Consider the following 16,310-nt stretch of genomic DNA (forward strand, 5'->3'; position numbering starts at 1 on the left):
GGGGCACCCTTCCCTTGGCTCTGCCGGGTCCCAGCGCTCCACCCCGGGGCCGCGCCAGCCACGGCTGTAAATGCTAACTTTTTGCTCTCAGTCTTTTTTTTTTTTTTTTTTTTTTTTTTTGCAGAGCCGGGGATTGAACTCAGGCACCGCTTATTCTACTGAACCATCTCCCTGGCCCCCACCTGTCAGCTTCTTTTTAAACTACTGTCCTTTTCTTCTGTATGTTGAGAGACCATCTCAAACTCTGTTTTCAAATCAGTTCTACTTTCTGCAATATCAAGTGCTATTTTCAGATTTTTTTTCCTTTTTCCTGAAACAGGGTCTTCCTATGTAGTTGAGGCCTTGAACTCACTATGTAGCTCATGCTGGCCTCAGCCTCCTGAGTGCTGGGGTTACAGGCATACACCACCACGTCCAGCTAGATTTTAATGTTCACTCAAATTCTTTAGTATCTTTTCTTATTTAATTCAAATAACTGAACATTTTTTATTCCTTTCTTACTGACTCTTCACCTCTACCATATCTTGATCTGTTTATATCAAAAAACATGCTTTTCTTTTTTCAAGTCTTATTATTTCTTTTAGTCTTATTGTTTACCTCTACTGTACTGTTAATATCTTTCCTGATCGACCCTATAACTAAGGAGACCTTGTCTCAGTCCTTGGGTTCTCACATAAAAGGGGCATCTGGAGCCTCCTGGGTTGCTCCCTTAGTCCACCTGTTTGTAGTTAGAATCCCTTTCTCAGCTCTTAAGCTGGGGAGCTGGTTTATGTGCACAGCCTATAGTTGTGGTTTCAAAGTCTTTTACTTATTAAGAAACTGCTGATCTGAGCAGGAATCCCTGCATCCTGCTTCCTCGTCAGCTCACTGACAAGGAGTCTGAAATTATTTCTAGTTGTTTAGTTGTTAAAGTAAAGTGAACGAAAAGCTGCAACCCTCAGCATATAACACATCATGGATCTTCCAGCCACAGCCCTTTTAGCTGCCGACTTACTACCCTGAAATACCTAATCACTCCATCCTCAGATGCATTCCACTGCTTAGAGCTGTAATCCTGGAATCAGCACAAGGAAAGAGGTATTCATGAAAGGGACACTAGAAGAGGGTTGTTTCTTTCTTCCAGGAAGGAAGAGGATAGAATTAGGATCTTCTCACAGCCAAAGTGTACAGTGAGGGAGGGCTGATCAACCAGCAGCCATCTACTTCACAATCAATACTCAAGTGAGACTTACAGAGACTCTTCCATGGCAGGCACTGTTTTGAACACTAGGAAAAATGACGGTGAGCAGTACCAAGAGTTTCTGCTTACATGGAGCTTATGCTTCAGTTGCTACACAGGCAAGAAACACACACAAGTAAAAGTGTGGTATCTCAGGTGGGAAGGAGAGCCGTGGGGAGAAATGCGGGGGGATAGGAGTGGGTGGGGAGGGCCCGCTGGGGAGGGTGAAGAGCTGTTCTCTACAGGACACTCAGGGAAAGGGCTCCTGGGGTGACAGAGGTGAGGACACCCTGTCAGGAGCTCTGTGGCTGAGGAAAGTTTTCAGCTTCTGGAGAGCTAGCATCTCTTCCCAGGTTTTCATGTCTATTGTTATCAGGAGGCAGAGGAGGGTGAGTTGTGGCCTGTCTTCCGCCATAATGAATTATAATATTATTTAAAATAGTACTATTATCATCATCATCATCATCATCATCATCATCATCATCATCATCATCATCATCATCACTGTTTTGTGGTACTGGGGACTGAACCCAGGGTCTTCGCACTGAGCGACATACTTAATCCTCCCCCGCCCTTTTTTAAGACAAGGTCTTACTAAGTTGCTTAGACTGGGCTCCACCTTGGCCCTCCTGCTTCAGCCTCTAAGAATCCTGGGATTATGGTGTATGCCACCACACCTATAACAGCTATAAATTTAAATGAATCAAATAATCCACTGTGATGGACCAAAATTTAATCAGCCAATTTTCTGTGGATGGTAATCTATATTATTTTCAACTATGCTTATGTTTTTTTTTGGTTTTGTTTTTACATTTTTAGTTGGAATACAAGTTGCTATGCTGAGTAGCCAGGCTTTAGGAAAATAGTTTGGAAACACAGACCAAGAGCCATGCAAATGTATCCAGGGGGTGGAGAGACACATTAGTTACAGCATGAAGGTGGCTATAGCAGCTGGGTGGATGGCAAGCAGCTGAGACCGAAGGGAGGTGGCTCACTCTGCTCCTCCCTCCTCCTCTCCTCAGTGCCTCATTGCTCCTGGCCCCTTGCATCTACTTCCCTGCCAGCAACAGTGATGCACAGCGGTCAGGCAGCAGCCGGCTCCCTGGTGTGTGCGTGCCCATGGTTCTCAGGGAGAATTAAGGAGAGCATAAGCAAGCCACAACAGAGAAGCAGGTCAAATGTTCTGTTAAATTCAGTAACAGCAATCCTTTAATTAAGCAGATATTAAGTATACTGCTGATGAGAAACAAGGAGCAGATGGCACTGACTCCTGGCTTTCATCCACAGAAATAGAACAGGAAAAATAAGAAATTTCAAGGCCCGAGATTGGACTTATACTGAGGTTTCCAGCATTCAGACAGGCAAATGCCTGGACAGCTGCTTAAGGCAGATGGGTCCTTTGACAGCTTAATATGCAGGGCTGCTGGTGACTCCACAGTCAGGGCAGCCAACATGAGACCATCTGTTTACTACTGGGTAGAAAAGCTCACTACCAGCAGGTAGCTGCTGCTGAGCATGGAATGCAATCTGAGAGACTGGTTCACCATCTTCATAACCTACCCACTGCCATGCAGGAAAAGAAACCTTGCTTTGTGACTCTGTGAGGTACACAGGACCACAGGAATGGTGATGATGTTCCAGGAGGCTGCATTTGGGATTATTTCCCATGGTGAAATGCTCATGAGATAGAAAATATCTTTTGTCTTACTCTATTTTCCTAAACAAGAGAGAAAAATAATAATGAATTCACAGCCATTTCTAGTACACTGAAAACTAGTGGCCCTTTATTTTATTAAAGTTAAAAAATGTAAATGTTTACTGCAAGAGGTTTACAGTGAAAAATAATCCTCCCTACTATCTCTTACTTCATATAATGGTGTTCCAGTCTCCTTTCCAGAGACAAAACATGGTTGCTTACTGTCTTCATATGTTTTTCAGATAACAGTCTATAATACCCATAATTACATGTGGGTGCTTGTCTATATCTGTATCTCTGTATATTAAGTAGAGGGGAAAGGCAAGGTTCAGAATGGTGTATGTAGCATACTACTATTAGTGCAAAAATACTGCAATGAGATGTATAGAGAATATAGATTATAATGCTATATTGTCCGTCCGTCTGTCCATCCATCCATCTATCTATCTATATTCCTTTTTATACAAATGGTAGTACTGCTACACAAACTGTTTTGTACCTTGCCTTTCTCCTCTACTCCATGTATTTTGGAACTGATTTTGTATCAACATAGAATTTTCTTTCTTGCTCTAGTACTGTCTGCATTTACAATGAACAAAGGCAGGGAGAAGTACTGTAGTAGACAAACTTGTCCAGCTTTATTAGCTTATCTGAAGTGCATTTGATTTTAGTCCTTCCCATTCCTGTTGGTGGAATTTCTGATCCATAGAACATAGCATGGATTTGCTTCTATGGCTGCACCAGGTGTTTCTGGAGCTCTTCTAACTGGTCTGTGCTTAAGCCATATTGGTGATTAGATTAGAATGAATGAATGAATGAATGAATGAATGAATGAATGAATCTATCTATCTATCTATCTATCTATCTATCTATCTATCTATCTATCTATCTATCTATCTATCTACCTACCTACCTACCTACCTACCTACCTACCTACCTACCTACCTACGGTGTTGGGTGTTGAATGCAGAATACACACACACGGGGAAAGTGCTCTACCACTAAGCTATGCCTTTAGCCCTCCTTTCAAAACATTTTTAGATGGTGCTGGGGATGGAGCCCAGGGTCTTGTACATGCTGAGCAAATACTCTATCACGGAGCTATGGTCCCAAGGCTTAAATATTCATAATGTCACCACTTGGTACATACTTTATTTAAAGACTTTTCAGGGCTGGCGACGTGGCCTTACAGGTGCAGCATGTACCCAGCCTGGGTTCAATCTCCTGCACCAGGAAGAAAACAAAGACTTTTCAGATGTTTTACAGAACATGAAAGATATGTATGTGGGTGCTTGGAGGCAGGAGTAATAGGCACAGAATGAGTAAAGACTGCAGGAGGTGGACAAAGAGGCTAATGTACACTTAGTTGTGTTCAGCTTCAGGATTCAGATGCGAGAAAATAGTCTGGCTTCAGCTCATGAGAGAAGATGGTGATGAGGAAAATTTGATACAAATGAAAAGAAATAAGCTTTGTCTTTTTTTTTTTTTTTTGAGATAGGGTCTTGCTACACAGGCTGGCATTGAGCTCAATATGTAGCCCATGCTGGCCTCAAACTCCAACGAGGTCCTCCTGCCTCAGCCTCCCAATGCTGGGATTACAGGTGTGTACCAACATGCCTGGCTAAACTTCGTCTTTTTAATTTTTGTTTTGAATCATGAAATATTTTAAAAATTAGTGTATTTTTCATCAAAATGATGAAAGTTTAATTTTTAAAAGAAATTTTCCATGTCTGTAGTCAATTTATGAACATCTGTAATTTTTATAATAATTTTTAATGCTTACATCCACTAATTTTAACACCTTTGTCAGTTCTGGGTTAGTGTTAGTTGGGTGACTTTCCTCTCTCAGAATGGATTATTTCTAGCCAGGGAGATGGCTCAGTGGAATAAGCGTTTGCCTAGCAAGCTCAGGAGCCTGAGTTCAATCCCCGGTTCCACCCCCCAAAAAAAGAATGGATTATTTCTGCCTGTTTGCATGCTTGGTAATCTTGGACTGGATGTCACACATTGTGAATTCTAGCTTATGCGTGTGGAAAGTTTTTGTTCTTATAAATACTGATGTACTTTGCTTCAGGACATAAATTATCTGCAAACAGTTTGATCTTTTGGGTCTTGCCTTTAAAATTTATTAGGTACTACTTACTACAGTAGCCTTTATTCAAGGCTCACCCCCTCCCTCACTGCCCTATCCTGTGAGGTGTGAGCACTCCAGGCTGCCCAGGAGAAGACACCCTGCTCCAGCTGAGAGTGAGCACTAAAGGCTCTTCCCCCAGGTCTCTCAGCCCATTCTTCCCCGGGTGGGGGAAGTTTTCACTCCCCTCTCGTCAGTGCTCTTTAAGGAGATCTTATACACATCTCTAGAGTTCACTTAATTTTTAGGGAAGGGTCTACAGGGTGTTCAGGATCTCACTACTAGATTGGACTCATAGTGAGCCGCATGTTTATGACCTCCTAAGAGCTGGGATTACAAGAGTGTGCCACCATGCCCAGTCTGAATGGCCAGTCTGAATGGCCATCTCAGTGTGCCCCGGGGGTGGGGCCGGCACAGCAGGCCCGGGGATCGAACCCCAGGCCCCTGCATCTGCTTGCAGGGGCTTTAAGTCACTGAACTATTTGGCTGCCCTAGTGTTGTCTTTCTGCACTTCTCTCCTCTCTGGTACTCTCAGCTATAAACACTGCTACCCTGGTCTCCCGGATTCTGCCCTTAGCCTCCTTGGCTGAGGTGTCCACTGCGCTCTGCTGCAGTTTCCTGTGTGGGCCACGTGTCAGCAGTCCCCAACAGAGGACACTGGGGTGACTGATTGTAGGACTCATTTGTGTTTTTCACTCCTCAGAGACCACTGTCCTTTGTTGATAGGACCTTGAAAATGATTGTCTCATGTGTTTATCTATTTTTTGTTGCTGATTAATGCAAGAGGATAGATCTAGTCTAGCTCTACCTTGGGCTTGTCCTTTTTCCCCCTTTTTATGTAAAATTTTTTTCTTTTTAACATTTGCTCATCAATTCAAATATATGGAGCACCTTTACATGCAAGACACTATAAGTCAGTTGAGCCAGTGACTGCATTTGGAAACAGGATACATCTCAAGGCAACGCTTCCACCGCATTCTTAGTTAACAAGTCTCTTCTACTAGCAGGGTTTTATACTGATAGCACTTACTTTTGTCTCAGTGTTTCTAACACATCCCACATGCTTAGCCCCCATTCCCCACACACAGTGCCATCACTATGTACATTTATGTGCCTTGTACAGCCATTCCATCCTATTAAACATACTAGAGTTATGTCTCGGTTTAAAAGTTGTATATATCAAATTATTTTTCTCTTTTCAAAATATGCATTTTAACTGATTTTTTTTTCAATTGACAAGAGGTGTGACTGCCTCATTTTTTTAATGAATTCATGTCCATGTCCATTTGTTTTTGCCTGTTTTCCTTATTCCATATTTGTGTACCACCTACGCACAGTTTCTTGCTGTTTCCTTCCAGGTTATTATGTGCTCTGAGAGGGGAAAGCCATTCGCTGAGATGGCTCTTGAAGAGACTAGGGTATTCTTAGAGTTGCCTTCAGTTTCAGCTTAAGTTGTGGCCTTACATCATCCTTTCTCTACATCACCACGTCATCTCCCAAGCCTACCTCTTCCCTCAGCTTGCATGTACCCTTCCCCTTCACCATCAGCATGACTGATGAGAAATTCCCTTGGGCAGAGGTCTTTGAGGCAGCAGCCAAGCAATAAGTTGTGCTCAACAATTTTGGTTGGCAGTTGTAAATCTGCTTCTTGTTCCTACTCTGTATTTGTTAATTTTGTTTTTAAGTTTATTCGTTAGCAATGAGTAATTTTACAAATACAATGAGTAAACTTTCATTAAATACAATTTTGTTTTCTATTGGAAATACGCAATTATTTTCCTCTTTAATCTAGTGCACAGATTAGCAGAGCTTTCTAGTGGACCCCATCATTTTTATATTCTGAAGGGGTGGCGTCATTGGTCATGGTGTATTATTTTCTTAAAATGCTCTTGGATCCCACAGGTGAGCATTTTATTTAGGATTTAAACAATTTTTCGCACTAAAGTAGGATTGGATTATAGCTTTTTGTCCTTGTGCTATTCTTACTTTTTTTGGGGTACTGTGTTGTACTAGAGTAATAAAATTAGATACTGTTTTATTCAAAATTTCTTCTTTCTAGAACTTGGTTAGAACTTTGCCTATGTTCAGTGACTCCTGTTTCAATCTATCTATGGTATATTTTATAATTTTGAGCCTTTTCCTCCCAACTTTTTATTAGAGAATTTCTCAGAATGCATTTTTGGGAAATGATATAGAGGATAAAGAATTGGTATGGAGCTAAATCCTTCTCACTTTTGGATTTCCATAATTAACGCAGGGACAAATAAGATGACTATGTGCCACAGCATTATGCTTGTAAGACACAATGTAAGTCACAACGAGATGAGGCTTAATGATAAAGGAAAATAAGAGGAAAAAAGTAAAGTTAACTTCTCCTTACAAAGTCAATAATAGGCTGATGTTTATAATTTGTAAAAACTCAAAATTTTAATTTGAATTTTTTCAGAGACAAGACATTTTTATGTCTCATCACTACATGATCTCTTAATTTGTAAGATAAAAACAGGAAGAATAAATAGAAAAAATCCACTGCCTTGGCAGCCTTCCCTTTTCCTTACAGTTATGCATTTGAAGAAATTAAGACTTCTCCCATATATCACAGGTAGGAGGCATGCATCTGGGAATGTGCCTCAGAAGACACACTCTACAGAAAGAGAGCAACCAGTGGATTCTGTTTCTGTCACTTGTATAAGACATTCAATCAAGGTTGGAATTTACTGAATGAGGACCCAGACTGAGACAAAATACCTTAATTCTCCAAGAAAAAAATATTGCATTCATTATACAAGCATCCAAATTAAATTTAACACACTAAAATTCCTTCAATTAGCTATACACTGATATAATTATTAGCAGGGAAATAAAATCTATTTAGGGGAATTATAAGCATTATAGAAATGCCTCTTTCATGTCTTTCTGAACTCTTCAGTTTTTCTTCTTTTTGGTAGCTTTATAATTATTTGAAAAAAGAAGGGACTTTTTCATTAGTATCTAACAGATTTGCAGTACTTAAGATTAAGTAAATTCAACATGGAAAGTTGGCACAGGTACACAACACATCTTACCCCATCCCCTGATCATCTGGTTCCCTTCTGGAGGGAATGCTTTTCAAAGGCCTGCATGCTTAATATTTTTTTGGTAATTCCTTAGATTCTCATTTTTTTCTAACAGATGACCACTAATCATGCATTATCTATAGCATTAAAATACTTATTATATAACATACTTAAAAATTCATTTTTTTAAATTATTTTTTTTTGGCGGTACTGGGGATCAAACTCGGGTCCTCGTGCTTGCCAGGCAGGTGCTTATACCACTGCATCATCTCTCCAGCCCTAAAAATCCATTTTAATCTAGAATACAGTGTTTACTCACATGAAATAACTAGTTAGTGGAGTTTGCCTTTAAAAGTATGTCTTTATCAACAAAACAAAACTCCCCCAGCATGAAGGTGGGGTGGGAGAGGCAAAGGGGCTGTGCCACAGTGAGCAGGACACTGAGCTCCGGAGAGTCACGCCCTCCTCCTACGGGAGGGAAACCTCCACTTTTAAGCATCTTCAGTACATGATCAGCCCGAATCACTCCTCCGCCTGAAATCACCCATGTAGCAGTCCTGACCACCCTCAGCATCTGCTCTGTTTCTGTTTCTTACATCATTGTACACTGACCATCCAGGCTTACCGGGATACAGTCTTAGAATATGCCATATTTCATTATGACGCCATGTTTCAGGAGCGGTTATTCCCTCTCCTTGGAATTTCTTTAGTCTTCCTAGAGCTACATGCTATCTTATATCTTCTATTTCTAATTTGTTTATAGTCATCATAGACACATAGATTATATTTAGGGTAAAAACAGAGCTGTGACAATAAGAATACAAAGTAATTTTTTCTATTGTTAAGATTTGATTACATTTGGGTTGGCAGTGAAGAAATAATCATTAGGGAAATCTCTCATTGTTGGTTCAGCAACAGGCTAGAAAAACAATCAGTCCTAATCCCATGAAATACATGATTTAAGTCAGGGGTGGTGAACCTATGGCATGCATGCACTGGGATGTTTGTATCACTGAAAGTTCTAAAAGGCTCACCATCACTTATTTAAGTCATCCTTATGGAGGAAAACAGGACTATATTAAAACAGGCACAGAACAATTCAGTCACAATTATGATTATAGGTTTTGTATAATGAGAACTTTTCTTAGTTACAGAACTCACCTCTTGAAATGATTCACCAGGACTCCAACAAGTTCTCCAATTCGACTCTCATGGGTTGGCTGCTTGCTGAAGAGGCAGACAATAAGGTCTTTGTTGTCTTTTGTATGGAACACAACAAGCTGGTCCTTTCCATTGGAGACACTCAGACCAGTCAACTGCAAGGAGACAGCATATGGAAAACTATTATGATGATTCTTGAGAGAACAAGTTTTAAAAATAAATTCTGTAATGGTTTTGCTTCATACTGCAGATAAGAGCAAAAGTAATACAATTTGAAACATAAAACAGGAGAAAATCAATTAAAACAAAAAGATGGATCTTTCAAAAGACTAAAAAGAGCCGGCCAGGGGCCAGAGAGATGGCTCAGTAGAATAAGCGCTTCCCTGGCAAGCATAAGAAGGGCCTGAGTTCAATCCCTGGTTCCGCAAAAAAAAAAAAGAGCCGGCAAAATAGCTCAGCAGATTAAAGTGCCTGAAAGCAGGCACAGGGGCTGGGGGTTCAATTCCCTAGCCTGCTGTGCCGGCCCCGCCCCTGGGGTATGCTGAAATGGCAGTTGAGAATGTGCGTGGTGGCGAGTGCCTGTGATCCCAGCTCTTGGGAGGCTGTAAACAGGCAGATCACTACTAGTCTGATCTCATAGTGAGACCCTGAACACCCTATAGACCCTTCCCTAAAATACAAAAAAACAAAAACAACAACAACAACAACAAAAAACCTGATAGACCTCTATCCACAGAGGAAAAACTTATATAGGAAATATCTTTACCAGTATCAGAAATAGAAGAGGGACTATCACTATGACCACATAGATATTAATAGGTAATAAAGGACTATTTTAAACATATACAACAACTTATTTAATAACTTACAAATGAAATAATTCCTTGAAAGTTCAAATTACTGTAACTCACCCAGAATAGATAACCTCAATAGTCCTATTCTGTTGAAGGAATTAAATATGTAGTTAAAAACCTTCGGAAAAAGAAAACTCCAAAGGGGAGTTTGGGGAGATAGCTTGGTGGTACCAGCGCCTGCCTGGCAAGTGCAAGAACCTGAGTTCGATCCCTGGTACTGCATGCTGGGCACACCGTACTGGCCACCAAAACTGGGCGTGGTAGTGCATGCCTGTAATCTTAGTGCTGGGGAGGCTGAAACAGGAGGATCACTATGAGTCTGAGCTGTGTAGTGAGACCCTGCACAAAATACAAAAAACAAAACAAAACAAAAAGACCCTCAGGCCACCACCATAACAGAATAACAATACCAAATGTTGGTGAGAATGCAGGGCAACTGGAACTCATATACAATATTGGTAGGACATAAAATGGCAGCCAACGAGGAACTTATGTGCACACAAAAACTTAAACATGGCTTATGGTAGTTGTTTACAAATGGCCCAAACTGGAAGCACTTGAATATCCATCAATAGGTTAATGGATCAGTAAACGTGTTACATCTATAAAGTGGAATATTACTTAACAATGAAAGACACAAACTAATGATACAAATGATTGATGCAGATAACATGTGTAAATCTGAAAGGCATTATGTTGAGGGAAAGTAGCCAAGTATAGATTTCACTGTATAAAACAAAATTATAAGGATGGACACTTGATTGATAGTTTTCAGGGTACGGGTTGGTTTTTTTTTTTTGCCCCGCATGCCTTCAGGGCAGTTTGGCTGGCTTGAGTTGTGGGGATCGAACCACAGCAACCTGAGCCTGACTGCTTTGTTGAAGCAGCCACTTAAAGAACTGAGCTAAGGGGCAGGCCCTCCAGCGTACAGGTTGGAGTAGTCTGATACAGAGGAACATTTTAGGGCGATGAAACTGTCCTGAGGGCTGGTGAGATGGCTCAGTGGTCTAAAGCACCTACTTAGAACAAACTTAGCAAAGCATAGGGACCGCGGTTCAATCCCCCAGCACCACATGCCAGCCAGCCCCGCCCCCTGGTGGGCTGAGCTGGCCACACACACACACACACACACACACACACAAATAAATAAAATTAAAAAAAAAAAAAAAAAAAAAAAAAACTGTCCTGATTGTGGCAGCAGTTTATGAATCTGGGAATCGGGTAAGACTTACAGACTTGAATACCACCATTATGCATAAAATAAATTTATTACATATAAACTTAAAAATGTGTGACTCTCTAATTTTGATCCTAAAACCTACTCTAGTCAGTGAAAAAGAAGCTGGAGTGAATGTTCATCTTGTGTTTGTTCTACTGTAGAAAACACTGAAGTGTTGCCTCTGGGCTGGCACAAGTGGCATCAATGAGGCAGGCAATAAGTGTGGACAGGGCAATGCCTCGCGCACAGTGCCAGTACCTGGGGTGGGGATGGGCCTGTAACACGCTGAAAATATGGGCCCTATTCTTGGGGAGCTCATATCCAGTAGATTAGTAAGAGAGATGAACATCAGATCACCACAGAACACTTTAACAATTACGGTGGGAAGGCCATTTACTTCCATGCCCGCACTGTCTAGAAATGGAAACTGAGGCCCATGGAAGTTAGCTGGTTTGCAGATCTGGAACCAGAAATCAGGTGGAATGTTGCAGACCTATTTTTTTTTTTTAATAGCCTGTTAAATGAAATAAACTGCATTGATAAGTATTCCTACGACTAGAGCTTCATAGGAGGTGAATTCTTAGGCTGAATGAGGGATTTGATATTTATTTATTTTATTTATTTATTTATTTTGGTGTGTGTGTGGCCAGCTCAGCCCACCAGGGGGCGGGGCTGGCTGGCATGTGGTGCTGGGGGATTGAATCGCGGTCCATGTGCTTTGCTAAGCTTCTTCTAAGTAGGTGCTTTAGACCACTGAGCCATCTCACCAGCCCCCATGAATGAGGAATTTTAAAGAAGACCATATCAGTACTTTATGGAGAGAGAAGGGAAAACACAATATTCAAGGAATTGGAAATCATTCACTGGCTTATGCAAATCACGGGATTTCTGGGGCCACTGGTAAGACAATACAGCAATTTCTCTGCCACTTAGATGTATTGTAGCCAGATAACTTTTATGTGATTAAATTAAAAATACCATTTTCATTTTAGAAAACATTTTATGCTTCACTCTCATTTGATTATTTTATATGTGAAATCCAGAATTGAATTTATGTAACACTTCATGGGAGAGCTTGATTAAAACCTAATAAAAGCAGAATGATGGCTGTGGTAAGTGCCAGCACATCCCAAGGGTGTTAGCTGCTGGGTTTGGGGAGAGGAGCCAGATGCAGCATGAGCGCTGGCACCTCGGGGTCAGGGGACCCTTGCACAAATGGCTCAGCCATGACCCAACCGGGATGTGGGACTCTTTTCTTCCTCCTTTGCCCTACCCTTCCTGTCAGGGTGGCTTCCTTTGCTGTGGGCAGGAATTAAATCTTTCACATGTCTGCTCAGGCCTTAGGTGTGTTACATCCAGAGGAAAAGAGGGAGAGGGGAACTGAACTTGGTGCTTCACATACAATGAGAATTGGTCTCCACTGTCCTAAGGCAGGACGAACAGCACCCAGGAAGTCTCCAGGATGGCGAGTGGGAAGAGGAGTGCCCCGAGCAGTGACCTGTGTGTTCGTGCGTCCCAGTTCCGCCATAAGACTGTAAGCAAACCACTTAATTCCTTAAGTTCTCTGTCATTCTCCTATGTATTTCTGCAAAATAAAGATGAGAGCAGGTGCCTAGTCTACCTCACAGTGTTGTGGTGAAGATCAAATGGTAGCAACTCAGGTTGCTAAAATAAAATAAAACATGCAAAGACCCCCCCCTTCCATCTTCAAGGCTTTTAACTCTACATAGAGAAATATGACAGGGAAACTTAAGATTGAAAATACAATTAAAAGTGCCGCGCAGATGCAAGGCAAAGTGTGGAAATGTCTGCTAGGAAAGGGGTCATTGCTCCCTCAGTTGTCTCAGCCACACTGCACAGAGCTTCTCTAAACAAAAGGGAAATTCCTTCTCAAGCCTGTCGTCCCCCCTCGCTGCCTCCTTATTTCTTAGTCTCTCAGGCGGCAGCGTCTCTCTGCCATGGTCCACCACACCTCCCCTTCTTTGGTCTTGAGGATCTATGTAGTGTGGAGCAATCTCAAGTCTCCCAGAATCTCCTCGGTGTGAAGGACCAGGTCCTGGACACAGCAGATGCCGTGGGAAACTGGGCAGCTGCCTTCCTTGGGCAGACCATGGGGGAGGACGAGCATTACAGCCGGAGAAAGCCTGGAAATAGGTATGGACCGCGGGCCAAGAGGAAGAAACAATTCGGAAGATAATCATGACAGATTATTCCAGAAGCAGGAACAGGAATCAGCCAGAAAGATTTGAGTCTTTACATGGAAAGTCAGTGGGCCCAGAATAAGACGGAGTTGAAGTTCAGTTTCAACTTTGTAGAGCAGAAGAGGGAAAAACTGTTAAGAACACAGGCAAAATAAATGATATTTACATAAGAAAATAGAATTCAGGTTTAATTCCTTTAAAAAAAGTTCTTTCATGTGTTTGAAGGACATGGCAAGAGGAGAAGAAGAAAACAAGTTATTACAGGAGATAAGTAAATTTCACCCTCGGTATTGACAAAAATCAGTTTATTTAACAGAATCATTCTTAAAAGTAAAGAGTATATAATCTTTTTCTTTATTTAGTTTTGGTACTGTGAATTGAACCCAGGGCCTTCAATCTGTGTTATATTCCTAGCCCCGTCTCCTTTTTTGAGACAAGATCTTGCTATGTCCCTAAAGTGCCCAGGCTGGGTTTAAATGTGCAATCCTCCCGCCTCAGCCTTCCAGACTGCTGTGTTATGAGCATGCACCACCACCACAGGCTGTGTAACCCTCTAAACATTAGTAAAAACAGAACAAAAATTTGATCAATATAGAGCAGTATGACAGAAATCATTTAAGTAAGATGATTAAACTTAAAAAAAAAGTAACTGATAAGAGATGGGAGTGCAACTCAACTTCTTAATTGGATGGGAAAGTGCAAAATTAAGGTAAAGAAAAAATTAACTGCATAAAGGATATATCTGACACAAAAAGATGGTTTCTTGCTGCAGCAATGTGAATGGGAGCGCCAGGAGCTTGGGCTTGGAGCGAGATGCTTTGGATTGTTTTGAGAAAATGGCAGACAAACCAGACAAGGGGGAAGTCACCAGCTTCCATAAGGCCAAGCTGAAGAAGACGGAGACACAGGAGAAGAACACCCTGCCGACCGAAGAGACCACTGAGTGGGAAAAGCGGAGTGAGATTTCCTACGAGCCCGGAGGCTTCCTCGCCCCCGTCATCTCCGAGACCCCCCCAGTCATGATGTGAGGAAGAGCCACTAGCAAGACCGACAGGAGCCACGAGCTGCGTGGGGAACCTGGGCACGCGGCGCTGATGCCACCGGCCTGTAGGTCTCTGAGGGTCCGCCCCCAATCGGACTGCCAAATTCTCCGGTTTGCCCTGGGATACTATGGAAAATTATTCATATGTTGAATGAAAATAAAACACATTTCGGGGCCGGGGAGATGGCTCAGTGGAATAAGCGCCTGCCTGGCAAGCGCAAGGGCCTGAGTTCAAGCCCCGGTTACGCAAAAAAAAAAAAAAAAAGAAAAGAAAATAAAACACATCTCATGGCAAAATAAATAAATAAATAAATACAACAAAATTTAAGGCAAAAAATACAAAAGTCTTGTTTTAAATCAGATCAGTCTTCACTGAATACCATGGTACTGAAACATACAGTGTAAAACAACACACACGTACACAAGCGAGATGGACTGACTTATAATCTCAGTGGTGACTCAGGCTTTGGCAGCTCAAACAGACAAAAGAGCAAATGAAGGCAGAGAGAGGCTAGAGAACCAATGGACCTAGGAACTTACATGGAACTAAGCATACATTCATTATGATCTCTGAAACATTTATATATTTTATTATGTATTAGGTCACAGAGGAATCTTCTTCCCATTACAAGTAGGAGATGCACTAGCCACAGCTGACAACCATAGTGCAATAAAACTAGAGAATTAGAACAGAACATTAACACATCAATTTTATCATTAAAATTTTTTCAAAACTAAAAAAAAACCCTACTTCTTTAAATAACTCCTAGATTAAAGACATTATAGTTACAATTACAGATAAAGAAATTAATGAGAAAGAGATTTTACACAGCATGGTATCCAATCAAAACTAAATTTAGAAGAACATACAATCTCCCAAACATCTATTATTAAACCAATAAATAAATTTGTCAAATGAAAATAGAAAAGAACAAAAGAAATATAAAATATCTTATTAAAATTTAATAAGAATGGATGGATTAGAGAAGAAACACATCATGATAAACAGCTGATTCTTGGAAAAAGGCTAAAAAAAATAAAACCTTATTAAAGTACTTTTCCTTTATTTATGTATGTATTTTTTTGGTGGAACCGGGAATTGAACTCAGGCCCTTGTGCTTGCCAGGGCAGTGCTTATTCCACTGAGCTATTCCCCGGCTCTATGTTTACTTTAGATACCATAACTGAATGCTTGTAATTTCATATTAATACATGAGAAAGTTTATGATATGTATGATTTATTACTGATCTTGACTCAGAGAAAAATGTATCAGAATTAACTCCTGACTAGAAAAAAGCACTTTTAGGTCATCAAAAAGAGTTTCTTAAATGTCACTGGGCACAGGTGATGTTTTGGGCAAAATTTTCAAAGGCTGGGTAATTAGGTAGTTCTTATGCTACTTAAAATGCTACAGAATAGAAAAATACAGAGGACACCCTCACTTAAGCGTGACAGGAAAACTTAACGAAGTACAAATATTTATATGTTCTCACACTCTGATGCCTTCCCCCACAGTGCCACAATCTGGTCTTGCAAATATAGTAAAGAAAAATCCAAAACAGTAAGAAGCTGAGTTCAAGTCTGTCTTTCTTTATAGCTGAGTAATACTCCATTGTATAAAAATACCACATCTTTTTTATCCATTCTCAGGTGATGGGCGTTAGGGTTGTTTCTAAGATTTGGCTATGGCAAATTGTGCTGCTCTAAACATGGTTGCAGATATATCACTG

At 41.0% G+C, this 16,310-nt stretch overlaps 1 protein-coding gene across 1 annotated transcript in view; it reads right to left on the bottom strand.

The window, feature by feature from the left end:
* The window catches only part of Myo1d (myosin ID), a 269,339-nt gene that overhangs the window by 81,862 nt on the left and 171,167 nt on the right, over positions 1-16,310 (bottom strand). Inside the window, exon 18 of the mRNA XM_023719899.1 lies at positions 9,264-9,418. Within this exon, the coding sequence (XP_023575667.1) occupies positions 9,264-9,418 (155 nt within the window). The remainder of the gene's footprint in view (positions 1-9,263; positions 9,419-16,310) is intronic.

Source organism: Octodon degus, unplaced genomic scaffold (assembly GCF_000260255.1).
Source record: "Octodon degus isolate 3935 unplaced genomic scaffold, OctDeg1.0 scaffold00072, whole genome shotgun sequence".
In the NCBI taxonomy this organism is placed as follows: domain Eukaryota; kingdom Metazoa; phylum Chordata; class Mammalia; order Rodentia; family Octodontidae; genus Octodon; species Octodon degus.